Consider the following 15149-nt stretch of genomic DNA (forward strand, 5'->3'; position numbering starts at 1 on the left):
ACCTGCCAAACCCGTGACCTCTTCCACCTAGAAGGACAAGGGCAGCAGGTGCATGGGAACACCACCACCTCCAAGTTCCCCTCCAAGTCACACACCATCCTGACTTAGAAGTATATCGCCGTTCCTTCATCGTCGCTGGGTCAAAATCCTGGAACTTCCTCCCTCCCTAACAGCACTGCGGGAGCACCTTCACCATACGGACTGCAGTGGTTCAAGAAGGCAGCTCACCACCACCTTCTCAAGGGCAATTATGGATGGGCAATAAATGCTGGCCTTGCCAGCGACGCCCACATCCCATGAACAAATTTTTTTTTAAATGTGCGTCGAGTCAAAGGAGCAGATATTGACGGGGGTAATGAAAACCGTAGTCAAAAAGGTGAGTTTTAAGAGGGTTGTAATAAGGTGAGGGAGGCAGAAGGCTTTAGGGAGGGAATTCAAGTGCGTGGGGCTTAAGTGGTTGAAGGCACAGCCACCAATGGTATGTGCAAGGGGGGGATGTGCAAGAGGCCAGAGTCAGAGGAACGGAGAAGTTGGAGGGCGTTACAGAGATGGGGAAGGGTGAGGAACATAGGGACAGGAGGAGGCCATTTAGCTCCTTGAGCCTGTTCCGTCATTCAATGAGATCATGGCTGACCTGTGACCTAACTCCATATACCTGCTTTTGCCCCATACCCCTTAATACCTTTGGTTAACAAAATCTATCAGTCTCAGATTGAAAATTAACAATTGACCCAACATCAACTGCTATTTGCAGAAGAGTTCCAAACCTCTCCCACTCTGTGTGTAGAAGTGTTTCCTAACTTCACCCCTGAAAGGTCTGGCTCTAATTTTTAGGCAATGCCCCCAGTCCTAGATTCCCCAACCTGCGGAAATAGTTTATCTCTATCTACCCTATCCGTTCCACTTACTATCTTGAAAACTTTGATCAGATCACCCCTTCACCTTCTAAATTCCAGGGAATACAACCCTAGTTTGTGTAATCTCTCCTCGTAATTTAACCCTTAAGAGTCCAGGTATCATTCTGGTAAATCTGCACTGTCCTCCCAAGGCAATGTATCCTACCTGAGGTGTGGTGCCCAGAACTGAACACAATACTCCAGGTGTGGTCTAACCAGGGTTTGTATAGCTGCAGCATAACTTCTACAGGAACGGATTTAAACACAAGGATGAAAATTGAAAATGTTGGGAGTCCAGGAGCCAATGCAGGTCAACAAGGAGAGGGGTGATGGGTGAACAGGACTGGTGAGTGAGAGGATACAGGCAGCAGAGTTTGGGATGGATTTAAGTTTAGAGATCATGGAGCATGGGAGGTCGGCCAGGAGAGCATTGGCATTGTCGAGTCTGGAGGTGACAAAAGCCTGGGTGAGGATTTCAGCAGTGGCTGGGCTGGAGCGGGGGAAGGGGGGCAGAGCACAGGCGATGTCACTGAGGTGGAACTAAGCAGTCTTTATGATGGAGCGGAAATGGCGTCGGGAGCGCAGCTCAAAGCAGAACAGAGAGGTTGCGATCAGTCTGGTCAGGCAGAGGAATAGAATCGGTGGCTAGGGTACGGAGTTTGCGGACGAGGGCTGAAGACAATGGCTGTTGATCTGAATAGTTTGGTTCAATAATTATCTTGGTTGACCCTTGAAAAATAGAGACTTGTGCAGGGTCCCATACCCCAGCAAAAACCAGAGGCTTCAGGGGGAAGGAACACACTCACCCCATAACCTTTATTCAAATGAGTACGGTGCAGGATTGTTCTACACATAAATCGATGTATAATTACAGTGCAGGTTTCCTGTGACATTGAAATGTTTCTCTATGTCACAGATTAAACTGACTACAAGTAGCAGGAGGTGAGGTTCAATCCAGACACAACACAGGAGTTCTGTTATTTATAAAATGCACTGTGCAGATTTTATCTGTTTATGTTAACAGTTCATCTCATTACACAGAAGAAATTTGACAGTAAAAGTTTATTTTGAGATTTATTGTAAACCAAGTCAAAATGAGCCTCCAATTACAATCGTAACTTTACATCAAATTCCACACCAGCTACTTGGTGTCCGGCCCTTGCAGACACCCAGTGAATCACAAATGAACATGTTTGAGCGCCAGGATCACGCAGGATATTCTTAATCTGCTCCACAGGTGATCATTCAAATGAACGAGGTTCAACAAACAAAACTACAGTGAAGTCAGCTGGAAAACTCGAACATTTTCACTCTCTGCCCATCTGGATTTAAAGACTAAATTCAGGTTTACACTGTTCACCTGAAAACAAAAGCATAAAAGTGTTAGAAGGACATTTATTGTGGGGAGGGAAACTAACATTTAAACATTGCTAAAAGGGGGAGAAAAGTAACCGAATTAAAAGCAACTCCATCTGGGGAAAGATCTTATCGACAACCACACTCATCCACCACCATGTCTTCGTAATGTCTCAAAACCACATTGTCATTGTTATCGTAATAGAGCATGGAAATAGGCGAGAGTTTAATGGGGACACAGCAGGGCTGGGGAGTGTGGCCAGGGTCGGTGGCGTGCACCAGTGTTTGCAGAATGGCGTGGTTGGTGCCGTTCAGGCTCTCGCTCAGGGGGTAAGGGCACTCCCCGTGGCAATAGTTGGCCATGTAGCTCTGGGGGGCGATGATCCAGTGTTGCCAGCCCACGTCCTTGAACTGGATGTGGAGCCTCCTCCGTTTGCAGACCCGGCTGAATGCGAGCGGCAGCTGAAAGGAGCTCCTCTTCCTCCTGGACGCTTTGCATTTCTCCCGATTCAGGGTCACCACCAACAGGGAGACGCGCAGATCCCGGGCAATCCGTGCACAAGCTGGGCTCGGCTCCTGGGGACCCTCCGCCCAGGCGCTGCCCATTTCCAGCATTGCCCCCAGGTTGCTGGACTGGTGTCTCCAGTACCTGGAGATCTGAGTCAGGTTGAAGTAAAGGGAGCTGTGCACAGACTGGAAGGACTGCCAGGCGATGAGTTGCTGCTTGGAGCTGGGGGTCTCACCCACCGTCCAGATGGACAGGGTGCAGGTTGCTGCTGCCCCAGGGAGCGGGTAGGGGTCCCCGAGGAGGGTGAGCTCCAGCTGGGCCAGGGTCAGCTCCTCCACTTCTTCCAGCACCGACAGGTTGAAGTAGAGTCGCTTCCGCACACACAGCCGAGGCTGGGATCCCAGCCCAGGAATTGGGCTACCTGGCAAAAGAGAAGGTCAAAGAGTAACCATCAGAACAACTGGGCAATGGGACAGGTCAATACAGCCCAGGGCTCCCAGACTGAGCACCCCCCAGGAAAGGAGGGCCCCAGACTGACCACCCCCCAGGAAAGGAGGCCCCAGACTGACCACCCCCCAGGAAAGGAGGGCCCAGACTGACCACCCCCCAGGAAAGGAGGGCCCCAGACTGACCACCCCCCAGGAAAGGGGGCCCCAGACTGACCACCCCCCAGGAAAGGAGGCCCCCAGACTGACCACCCCCCAGGAAAGGGGGGCCCCAAACTGACCACCCCCCAGGAAAGGAGGGCCCCAGACTGACCACCCCCCAGGAAAGGAGGGCCCCAGACTGACCACCCCCCAGGAAAGGAGGCCCCAGACTGACCACCCCCCAGGAAAGAAGGCCCCAGACTGACCACCCCCCAGGAAAGGAGGCCCCAGACTGGCCACCCCCCAGGAAAGGAGGCCCCCAGACTGACCACCCCCCAGGAAAGGAGGGCCCAGACTGACCACCCCCCAAGAAAGGAGGCCCCAGACTGACCACCCCCCAGGAAAGGGGGGCCCCAGACTGACCACCCCCAGGAAAGGAGGGCCCAGACTGACCACCCCCCAAGAAAGGAGGCCCCAGACTGACCACCCCCCAGGAAAGGGGCCCCCAGACTGACCACCCCCCAGGAAAGGGGGGCCCCAGACTGACCACCCCCCAGGAAAGGGGGCCCCAGACTGACCACCCCCAGGAAAGGAGGGCCCAGACTGACCACCCCCCAGGAAAGGAGGCCCCAGACTGACCACCCCCCAGGAAAGGAGGGCCCAGACTGAGCACCCCCCAGGAAAGGAGGCCCCAGACTGACCACCCCCCAGGAAAGGAGGCCCCAGACTGACCACCCCCCAGGAAAGGAGGCCCCAGACTGACCACCCCCCAGGAAAGGAGGCCCCAGACTGACCACCCCCCAGGAAAGGAGGGCCCAGACTGACCACCCCCCAGGAAAGGGGGCCCCAGACTGACCACCCCCCAGGAAAGGGGGCCCCAGACTGACCACCCCCCCAGGAAAGGGGGCCCCAGACTGACCACCCCCCAGGAAAGGGGGCCACAGACTGACCACCCCCCAGGAAAGGAGGGCCCCAGACTGACCACCCCCCAGGAAAGGGGGCCCCAGACTGACCACCCCCCAGGAAAGGGGGCCCCAAACTGACCACCCCCCAGGAAAGGGGGCCCCAGACTGACCACCCCCCAGGAAAGAGGGCCCCAGACTGACCACCCCCCAGGAAAGGAGGGCCCCAGACTGACCACCCCCCAGGAAAGGAGGGCCCCAGACTGACCACCCCCCAGGAAAGGAGGGCCCCAGACTGACCACCCCCCAGGAAAGGAGGGCCCCAGGAAAGTGAGGCCCCCAAATTCCACCCTCCCAATAGAGGACCAGTTAGACAACAATTAAAGTCCCGAACGGATTTACAAATCATCTGAACTCCTCTCCGACCAATTGCACCCCGAGCGTCCCGCCGGTTGTACAGGACAGGAGAGCTGCGGCTCCTTGAAGGGTTTCAGCTGCCATTATTACAGTATTACATGGAATGTACAGCACAGAAACAGGCCATTTGGCTCCATTCTGAAGTTCATGCTCCACTCGAGCCTCCTCCCACCCTGCTTCATCTCACACTAGCAACGTATCCTTGTTTTCCTTTCTCCCTCATGTGCTTATCTCACTTCCCCTTAAAGCAGGCGGACCATAAGTCCCTGTTTTCCGGAGGTAGTGTGTCCCCGGGCAAACAACGTCCCTGCAAGAGTGCTCGATTCAGGAAACTTGCCCCTGAATAGAGCCAAATTCATTGGTCCGCTGGTCAGGAGTTGGATTTTAATTTTATTTTTGGATAAACTGGAAAATTTCAATCTCTGCCTTTTAAACACGAATGTACAGAAATCCGGTTCTCATCCGGTTCACGCCCGGTTTGAGCTCAGGAACGGATTCCAGGAGCCGGCTGAACGGAGGCGACAATGGCGGCCCCGCCTTCCCACAATGCAGCGCGGTGGAGAAAAGGCCCCATCGAGAGTCGGGCCGCGCTGCACTCTGCGGGATTGAGTCACATGACCCCGTGTTTCGGCCAATAGTGACTGGCCGGAGGGCGGAACCTTTAAAATGCGCGGGCGAAGCCGAGGGCACGGCGAGAGTCGGTGGGCGAGTGGATTTACTTTACCTCAGAGATCAGCATGGTGCATTGTGTTTTTTTTAATGAATAAAGCAAGCTCTAAATTCTCCCACCGGGAAGAGATTTCTGAAACCGACTGAGACACAGGGTGTTTCATACCTTATATGGAAAATCTCAGTCTGTTTGGAACAGATTTGAAACTGGGAAATTACAAGTTCGGGTATTGGGGATGGGCACAGACACGACAGCACTGTTACCAGAACACACACAAGATTCCAGATTCGGTGTAAGGTGAAAACGGCCTCGTCTCTACACGTAGTCCATTGGCAGAAACAACAAAGTCGTCTTGAAACGCGTCCTGGCTACTCAGCTGTGATCCTACCCTGTGTGTCCCAGGATTCGCTTTAGAAAATATTTTAAATGTGTCCATACTCTTCGCCTCAACCACTCCCTGTGGTAGCGAGTTCCACATTCTCACCACTCTCTGGGTAAAGAGTCCCCCCTCCCCCAGCGCTCCCCCTCCCCCAGGGCTCCCCACACTCCCCCTCCCCACGATCCCACCTCCTTCCCCCCCCAGGGCTCCCCCTCTCCACGATCCCACCTCCCCCTCCCCCAGGGCTCCCCACACTCCCACATTAGGAAAGGGTCACTTACCCAGATCGGGCAGGTGACGGAGAGTGTCTCCATCCACCCCCAGCTCATCCACCCTGCACACGTCATCTCCAGGGTCTCCCTGGGTGAGGGGCCTGGTCCTCCTCTGGAACATCTTCCATAACCGAACCGGGACAGGCCTGGGATCGGAGGGCTGGGGCCTGCTCGATAAACCCAGTGCTTTTAAAAAGGCCTTTTCCTGAACCTGGGGCCCCTGCAGCTCACACAGACTGACGGGGCAAAAGGAAATCACTGCTAAACATGTAGCGAGCTGAGCCAGAGGAGCCATCGCTGGCCCCGGCACCAAGAGATGAGGAGTAATAATGGGCAGTGAGAGGCCTGGGCCTTGGCCCAGCTCCTGTTACAGCCTGGGATCAGCCTCAACAACCCTGCTGATTGGTGATTAAAGCTTTCTCTCTCTCTCTCTCTCTCTGCAATTACCATTTCAATAGCGAGCTCCCGGGGGCAGCCTCACATTCTGGGGGCGGGGGATTGGGAAGCAGGGAGTCTCCCCCTCCCTCAACCAGATGGGATCCTGACTGCTGGGTGTCCCTGAGATTGAATGTCTGAAATCAGCTTCCAACACACATCAATTCTCACCTGTTGATTGGCTTTAGTGGCACTTCAAAGGGGCTGAATGATGATGTTTGCATCTGAAAGGAACTCTCTATCTACCCCAGACAGTTGCTGATGGTCACTCTTAGCCTCCTCTTAAACTCAGACACCTATTGATTACTGTGGAGCCTCACAGATTGAAGTGTGTATTCCTGTAAATCTGGAGAAACAGACAGCAGAAATTGGGCTGTCAGCAGCAATATAGAATCAAACTTTGGTCGCCGCCTCCATGGGGTCGGAGTCGCCATAAACAATGAGCGAGTTGAACATCTCAGAGACTCCCCTTGTGGAATAAATGAATGCCTCATGACTCTACGGCTCCCCCCAGCCCGGAACCAGTGCGTTACGGCCATCAGTACGTACGCCCCAACACTAGAAGCCACAGACGAGACCAAAGGAGAATTCTACTCCAGCCTCGTACAATCCCTGTCCCGAGTCCCAACGGGCGACAAGCTGATCCTCCTTGGCGACTTTGACGCCACAGTTGGAAAGGACACAGACCTCTGGGGAGGTGTGATCGGCAGAGAGGGGGTAGGGAAAGTCAACTCCAACGGTACCCTCCTCCTGTCGAAATGCTTAGAACATGGCCTTGTCATAACCAACACCTTGTTCCGTCAGAGAGACAAGTACAAGGTTTCATGGCAACACCCTCGCTCCAAGCACTGGCATCTGCTGGACTATGTCATCGTCCGAGCGAGGGACCGCAAGGACGTCCGCATCACCCGCGCCATGACGGGAGCTGATGACTGCTGGACAGACCACCGCCTAATCCACTCTGTCATCTCCATCAATGTAACCTCAAATCAGCGGCGGCAACAGAAACAATGCCGCAGGAAAATTAACGCTGGAGCACTCAAAGACCCTGCTAAGAAAGCCCTATTCAGCCTGCGCCTCACAAACAATCTGATGACTCCCAGTGATTCAGAGACACAGAGTGTCCACAGCGCCTGGTCTGCATTCAAGACCTCCATAATCGGCACCTGTGAAGAGACGCTCGGCCACTCGACCAGGAAACACTAAGACTGGTCCAACGAGAATGACCAAAAGATCCAGGAGCTAACAAGCCGCAAGCGCAAGGCATTCCTGATCTGGAAACAGCAACAGAACTCGAGAGCAAGAAAGCAGTTCTACAGACGCCTGAAGGCAGAGGTCCAACAAAAAACTCGTGACCTAAAGAACAGATGGTGGGTGGAGAAAGTGCAGGAGATCCAGCAGCTAGCCGACAACCACGACGTGCGTGGATTCTTTAGCGCAGTCAAGACCATCTACAGCCCAAGCACCCAAGGTCCTACCCCACTGCCAGCCAAGAACGGAGAGGTACTCATCAAGGACAGGGAGGCAGTCAGTGCCCGCTGGAAGGAGCATTTCAAAGATCTCCTTAACCGAAACTCTGTCTTCAATGCGAGTGTCCTCAACTCCATCCCGCAGCATGCTACCCGCCACCATCTCAGCACAACCCCAGCCCAGCATGAGGTTGAAAAGGCCATCCGACAACTGAAGAACAACAAGGCCTCAGGAGCAGATGGAATCCCTGCTGAGGCACTAAAGCATGGTGGAGAAACACCACTGGCGCGAATTCATGAACTCATTTCTCTTATCTGGAAGGAGGAGAGCATGCCAGGGGATCTCAGAGACGCCGTAATTGTGACCATCTTCAGGAAAGGTGACAAGTCCGATTGCAGTAATTACAGGGGAGTTTCCCTGCTGTCTGCCACAGGGAAAGTCATCGCAAGAATCCTCCTCAATCGCCTTTTCCCAGTGGCCGAAGAGCTCCTCCCAAAGCCGCAATGCGGATTCCGCCCACTAAGGGGCACAATGGACATGATCTTCGCCACGCGTCAATTACAAGAGAAATGCAGGGAACAGCACCAACCGCTGTACATGGCCGCCTTTGACCTCACAAAGGTCTTCGACGCGGTTAACCGTGAGGTATTATGGAGTGTCCTCCTCAAATTCGGCTGCCCTCAGAAGTTTGTCACCATCCTCCGCCTGCTTCACGATGACATGCAAGCCGTGATCCTGACCAACGGTTCCACCACAGACCCAATTCACATACGAACCGGGGTCAAGCAAGGCTGTGTCATCGCACCAACGCTCTTCTCGATCTTCCTTGCTGCAATGCTCCATCTCACCCTCAGTAAGTTCCCCGCTGGAGTGGAGCTAATTTACAGAACAAACGGGAAACTGTTCAACCTCCGTCGCCTCCAGTCCAGATCCAAGGTCATCTCATCCTCTGTCGTCGAATTACAGTATGCAGACGACGCTTGCGTCTGCGCACACTCGGAGGTCGAACTCCAAACCATCGTCAACACCTTCACCGAAGCGTACGAGAGCATGGGCCTTACACTAAACATCCATAAGACAAAGGTCCTCTACCAACCTGCCCCCGCCACACAGTACTGCCCCCCAATTATCAAAATCCACGAGAAGGCCTTGGACAACGTAGACCACTTTCCATACCTCGGAAGCCTACTGTCAACAAGGGCAGACAAAGTCCAACACCACCTTCAGTGTGCCAGTGCAGCCTTCGGTCGCCTGAGGAAGAGAGTGTTTGAAGACCAGGACCTCAAACCCGGCACTGAGCTCATGGTCTACAGAGCAGCAGTGATATCCGCCCTGCTGTATGCTTCAGAGACATGGACCATATACAGCAGGCACCTCAAAGCACTGGAGAGGTACCACCAATGCTGCCTCCGCAAGATCCTGCAAATCCATTGGCAGGATAGGCGCACCAACGTCAGTGTTCTCGCTCAGGCCAGCATCCCCAGCATCGAAGCTTTGACCACACTCAATCAGCTCCGATGGGCGGGTCACATTGTCCGCATGCCCAATACGAGACTCCCAAAACAAGTGCTCTACTTGGAGCTCCGACACAGCAAGAGAGCCCCAGGTGGGAAGAGGAAACGCTTCAAGGACACCCTCAAAGCCTCCTTGAAAAAGTGCAACATCCCCACTGATACCTGGGAATCCCTGGCCCAAGACCGCACAAAGTGGAGGAGAAGCAGCCAGGAAGGCGCCGAACACCTCGAGTCTCTTCGCCGGGAGTAAGCGGAAGCCAAGCGCAAGGAGCGCACGTCAACCCAAGCACCCCACCCACCCACCCCTTCAACCACCGTCTGCCCCACCTGTGACAGAGACTGTAGGTCCCGCATTGGGCTCATCAGTCACCCGAGAACTCATTTTTAGTGTGGAAGCAAGTCATCCTCGGTTCCGAGGGACTGCCTAAGAAGAAGAGAATCAAACTTTGGACCCAAGAAAGATCGATCAGAGAAATTTCTAAATGGTGAGAAGCTGGGAACTGTGGAGGAGCTGAGAAATTGAGGGGCCCAAATACAGAAATCAGTAAAAACTAGTGGACATAGAAACATAGACGATAGGAGCAGGAGTTGGCCATTCGGCCCCTCGAGCCTGTTCTGCCATTCAATGCGATCATGGCTGATCATCCAAATTCAGTACCCTGTCCCTGCCTTCTCCCCATATCCCTTGATCCCTGTAGCCTTAAGAAATATATCCAACTCCTTCTTGAATATATAGACAGGTAGAAAAAAAAATTGTTGGCCTTTATCCCAAGGGGACTTGAATTCAAAGGGGTGGAGGTGATGTGACAGTTGTATAAATCTCTGGTCAGACCCCACCTGGACACTGTGTTCAGTTCTGGGCCCCGCCCCTCAGGAAGGGTATATCGGCCTCGGAGGGGGGGGCAGCACCGAGTCACCAGAATCACACCAGGGCTACAAGGGTTAAATTACGAGGACAGGTTGCAGAGACTGGGCTTGTGTTCCCTCGAGTTTAGAAGATTAAGGGGTGATCTGATCGAGGTGTTTAAGATGATTAAAGGAGTTGATCGGGTGGAGAGAGAGAAACTATTTCCTCTGGTGGGGGGAGTCCAGAACAAGGGGGCAGAACCTTAAAATTAGAGCCAGGCCGTTCAGGGGTGATGTCAGGAAGCACTTCTTCACACAAAGGGTGCTGGAAATCTGGAACTCCCTCCCCCAAAAAACTGTTGAAAATTTCAAAACTGAGATTGATAGGTTTTTGTTGGGTGAGGAACCAAGGCGGGAGGATGGAGATGATACAGATCAGCTATGATCTAATTAAATGGCAGAAAGGGCTCGACTCTCCTCCAAATAAACTTGATTGGAGACAATATCAATGTAAAGTTTGGGGGTTTGAAGTTTGTGAGGCCCCAGTTCTAGTCGGTGCTAACAGTGCCCATCAGCAACTGTCTGGGGTAGATAGAGAGTTCCTTTCAGATGCAAACATCATCATTCAGCCCCTTTGAAGTGCCACTAAAGACAATCAACAGGTGAGAATTGATGTGTGTTGGAAGCTGATTTCAGACATTCAATCTCAGGGGCACCCAGCAGTCAGGATGCCATCTGGTTGAGGGAGGGGGGGGACTCCCTGCTTCCCAATCCCCCGCCCCCAAAATGTGAGGCTGCCCCCGGGAGCTCGCTATTGAAATGGTAATTGCAGAGTGAGAGAGAGAGAGAGAGAGAAAGCTTTAATCACCAATCAGCAGGGTTGTTGAGGCTGATCCCAGGCTGTAACAGGAGCTGGGCCAAGGCCCAGGCCTCTCACTGTCCATTATTACTCCTCATCTCTTGGTGCCGGGGCCAGCGATGGCTCCTCTGGCTCAGCTCGCTACATGTTTAGCAGTGATTTCCTTTTGCCCCGTCGGTCTGTGTGAGCTGCAGGGGCCCCAGGTTCAGGAAAAGGCCTTTTTAAAAGCACTGGGTTTATCGAGCAGGCCCCAGCCCTCCGATCCCAGGCCTGTCCCAGTTCGGTTATGGAAGATGTTCCAGAGGAGGACCAGGCCCCTCACCCAGGGAGACGACGTGTGCAGAGTGGATGAGCTGGGGGTGGATGGAGACACTCTCCGTCACCTGCCCGATCTGGGTAAGTGACCCTTTCCTAATGTGGGCGAGTGGGAGTGAGGGGAGGTGGGAGTGAGGGGAGGTGGGAGTGTGGGGAGCCCTGGGGGAGTTGGGGGAGTGGGTGGGGAGTTGGGGTAGGGAGGGGGTGGGGAGTTGGGGGGGGGGGGGGGGGAGTGTGGGGAACCCAGAGAGTGGTGAGAATGTGGAACTCGCTACCACAGGGAGTGGTTGAGGTGAACAGTATGGGTGCATTTAAAATAGGGTGATCATATTTTCTAAAGCGAATCCCGGGACACACAGGGTCGGATCACAGCTGAGTAGCCAGGACGCGTTTCAAGACGACTTTGTTGTTTCTGCCAGTGGACCGAATCTGGAATCTTGTGTGTGTTCTGGTAACAGTGCTGTCGTGTCTGTGCCCATCCCCAATACCCGAACTTGTAATTTCCCAGTTTTAAATCTGTTCCAAACAGACTGAGATTTTCCATAAAAGGTATGAAACACCCTGTGTCTCAGTCGGTTTCAGAAATCTCTTCCCGGTGGGAGAATTTAGAGCTTGCTTTATTCATTAAAAAAAACACGATGCACCATGCTGATCTCTGAGGTAAAGTAAATCCACTCGCCCACCGACTCTCGCCGTGCCCTCGGCTTCGCCCGCGCATTTTAAAGGTTCCGCCCTCCGGCCAGTCACTATTGGCCGAAACACGGGGTCATGTGACTCAATCCCGCAGAGTGCAGCGCGGCCCGACTCTCGATGGGGCCTTTTCTCCACCGCACTGCATTGTGGGAAGGCGGGGCCGCCATTGTCGCCTCCGTTCAGCCGGCTCCTGGAATCCGTTCCTGAGCTCAAACCGGGCGTGAACCGGATTTCTGCACATTCGTGTTTAAGAGACAGAGATTGAAATTTTCCAGCTTATCCAAAAATAAAGTTAAAATCCAACTCCTGCCGACCAGCGGACCAATGAATTTGGCTCTATTCAGGGGCAAGTTTCCTGAATCGAGGACTCTTGCAGGGACGTTGTTTGCCCGGGGACACACTACCTCATCCGGGGATTATCCCCGGAAAACAGGGACTTATGGTCCGCCTGCTTTAAGGGGAAGTGAGATAAGCACATGAGGGAGAAAGGAAAACAAGGATATGTTGCTAGTGTGAGAGGAAGCAGGGTGGGAGGAGGCTCGAGTGGAGCATGAACTTCAGAATGGAGCCGAATGGCCTGTTTCTCTGCTGTACATTCTATGTAATACTGTAAGAACGGCAGCTGAAACCCTTCAAGGAGCCGCAGCGCTCCCGTCCTGTACAACCGCCGGGACCCGCAGGACGCTCGGGGTGCAATTGGTCGGAGAGGAGTTCAGATGATTTGTAAATCCGTTCGGGACTTTAATTGTTGTCTAACTGATCCTTTAGTGGGAGGGTGGAATTTGGGGGCCTCACTTTCCTGGGGCCCAGTCTGGGGGGTGGTCAGTCTGGGGCCCTCCTTTCCTGGGGGGTGGTCAGTCTGGGGCCCTCCTTTCCTGGGGGGTGGTCAGTCTGGGGCCCTCCTTTCCTGGGGGGTGGTCAGTCTGGGGCCCTCCTTTCCTGGGGGGTGGTCAGTCTGGGGCCCTCCTTTCCTGGGGGGTGGTCAGTCTGGGACCCTCCTTTCCTGGGGGGTGGTCAGTCTGGGACCCTCCTTTCCTGGGGTGGTCAGTCTGGGGCCCCCTTTCCTAGATGGGTGGTCAGTTTGGGGCCCTCCTTTCCTGGGGGTGGTCAGTCTGGGGCCCCCTTTCCTGGGGGGTGGTCAGTCTGGGGCCTCCTTTCCTGGGGGGTGGTCAGTCTGGGGCCCTCCTTTCCTGGGGGGTGGTCAGTCTGGGGCCCTCCTTTCCTGGGGGGTGGTCAGTCTGGGGCCCTCCTTTCCTGGGGGGTGGTCAGTCTGGGGCCCTCCTTTCCTGGGGGGTGGTCAGTCTGGGGCCCTCCTTTCCTGGGGGGTGGTCAGTCTGGGGCCCTCCTTTCCTGGGGGGTGGTCAGTCTGGGGCCCTCCTTTCCTGGGGGGTGGTCAGTCTGGGGCCCTCCTTTCCTGGGGGGTGGTCAGTCTGGGGCCCTCCTTTCCTGGGGGGTGGTCAGACTGGGAGCCCTGGGCTGTATTGACCTGTCCCATTGCCCAGTTGTTCTGATGGTTACTCTTTGACCTTCTCTTTTGCCAGGTAGCCCAATCCCTGGGCTGGGATCCCAGCCTCGGCTGTGTGTGCGGAAGCGACTCTACTTCAACCTGTCGGTGCTGGAAGAAGTGGAGGAGCTGACCCTGGCCCAGCTGGAGCTCACCCTCCTCGGGGACCCCTACCCGCTCCCTGGGGCAGCAGCAACCTGCACCCTGTCCATCTGGACGGTGGGTGAGACCCCCAGCTCCAAGCAGCAACTCATCGCCTGGCAGTCCTTCCAGTCTGTGCACAGCTCCCTTTACTTCAACCTGACTCAGATCTCCAGGTACTGGAGACACCAGTCCAGCAACCTGGGGGCAATGCTGGAAATGGGCAGCGCCTGGGCGGAGGGTCCCCAGGAGCCGAGCCCAGCTTGTGCACGGATTGCCCGGGATCTGCGCGTCTCCCTGTTGGTGGTGACCCTGAATCGGGAGAAATGCAAAGCGTCCAGGAGGAAGAGGAGCTCCTTTCAGCTGCCGCTCGCATTCAGCCGGGTCTGCAAACGGAGGAGGCTCCACATCCAGTTCAAGGACGTGGGCTGGCAACACTGGATCATCGCCCCCCAGAGCTACATGGCCAACTATTGCCACGGGGAGTGCCCTTACCCCCTGAGCGAGAGCCTGAACGGCACCAACCACGCCATTCTGCAAACACTGGTGCACGCCACCGACCCTGGCCACACTCCCCAGCCCTGCTGTGTCCCCATTAAACTCTCACCTATTTCCATGCTCTATTACGATAACAATGACAATGTGGTTTTGAGACATTACGAAGACATGGTGGTGGATGAGTGTGGTTGTAGATAAGATCTTTCCCCGGATGGAGTTGCTTTTAATTCGGTTACTTTTCTCCCCCTTTTAGCAATGTTTAAATGTTAGTTCCCCACCGCCCCCCCCCCCAATAAATGTCCTTCTAACACTTTTATGCTTTTGTTTTCGGGTGAACAGTGTAAACCTGAATTTAGTCTTTAAATCCAGATGGGCGGAGAGTGAAAATGTTCGAGTTTTCCAGCTGACTTCACTGTAGTTTTGTTTGTTGAACCTCGTTCATTTGAATGATCACCTGTGGAGCAGATTAAGAATATCCTGCGTGATCCTGGCGCTCAAACATGTTCATTTGTGATTCACTGGGTGTCTGCAAGGGCCGGACACCAAGTAGCTGGTGTGGAATTTGATGTAAAGTTACGATTGTAATTGGAGGCTCATTTTGACTTGGTTTAAAATAAATCTCAAAATAAACTTTTACTGTCAAATTTCTTCTGTGTAATGAGTTGAACTGTTAACATAAACAGATAAAATCTGCACAGTGCATTTTATAAATAACAGAACTCCTGTGTTGTGTCTGGATTGAACCTCACCTCCTGCTACTTGTAGTCAGTTTAATCTGTGACATAGAGAAACATTTCAATGTCACAGGAAACCTGCACTGTAATTATACATCGATTTATGTGTAGAACAATCCTGCACCGTACTAATTTGAATAAAGGTTATGGGGT

At 53.9% G+C, this 15149-nt stretch overlaps 2 protein-coding genes and 1 pseudogene across 2 annotated transcripts; 2 read left to right on the forward strand and 1 right to left on the reverse strand.

Annotated features, from left to right (window-relative positions):
* Positions 1–1957: 1957 nt before the first annotated feature.
* Positions 1958–6411, reverse strand: LOC147107254 (protein DVR-1-like). The gene is made up of 2 exons (XM_086007404.1): positions 5997–6411; positions 1958–3181 (listed from the first exon to the last, which is right to left on the reverse strand). The coding sequence occupies exons 1-2, from the start codon at positions 6280–6282 to the stop codon at positions 2382–2384; spliced, it is 1086 nt and encodes a 361-aa protein (XP_085863530.1). The 5' UTR covers positions 6283–6411; the 3' UTR covers positions 1958–2381.
* Positions 6317–7782, forward strand: LOC147107255 (uncharacterized; annotated as a pseudogene).
* Positions 7783–10951: 3169 nt separating this feature from the next.
* Positions 10952–14909, forward strand: LOC147107256 (protein DVR-1-like). The gene is made up of 2 exons (XM_086006116.1): positions 10952–11507; positions 13661–14909. The coding sequence occupies exons 1-2, from the start codon at positions 11231–11233 to the stop codon at positions 14458–14460; spliced, it is 1077 nt and encodes a 358-aa protein (XP_085862242.1). The 5' UTR covers positions 10952–11230; the 3' UTR covers positions 14461–14909.
* Positions 14910–15149: the final 240 nt, after the last annotated feature.

This window comes from Somniosus microcephalus, chromosome 14, assembly GCF_052327205.1.
Source record: "Somniosus microcephalus isolate GS21.2 chromosome 14, FLI_Smic_1.0, whole genome shotgun sequence".
NCBI lineage: Eukaryota > Metazoa > Chordata > Chondrichthyes > Squaliformes > Somniosidae > Somniosus > Somniosus microcephalus.

Excerpts from the sequence above, each read along its gene's own strand:
- LOC147107254 (XM_086007404.1), bottom strand. The coding sequence starts at position 6,282 with ATGGCTCCTCTGGCTCAGCTCGCTACATGTTTAGCAGTGATTTCCTTT. Across the intron at positions 3,182-5,996 it reads CCGTCACCTGCCCGATCTGG|GTAGCCCAATTCCTGGGCTG; the intron begins GTAAGTGACCCT and ends CTCTTTTGCCAG.
- LOC147107256 (XM_086006116.1), top strand. The coding sequence starts at position 11,231 with ATGGCTCCTCTGGCTCAGCTCGCTACATGTTTAGCAGTGATTTCCTTT. Across the intron at positions 11,508-13,660 it reads CCGTCACCTGCCCGATCTGG|GTAGCCCAATCCCTGGGCTG; the intron begins GTAAGTGACCCT and ends CTCTTTTGCCAG.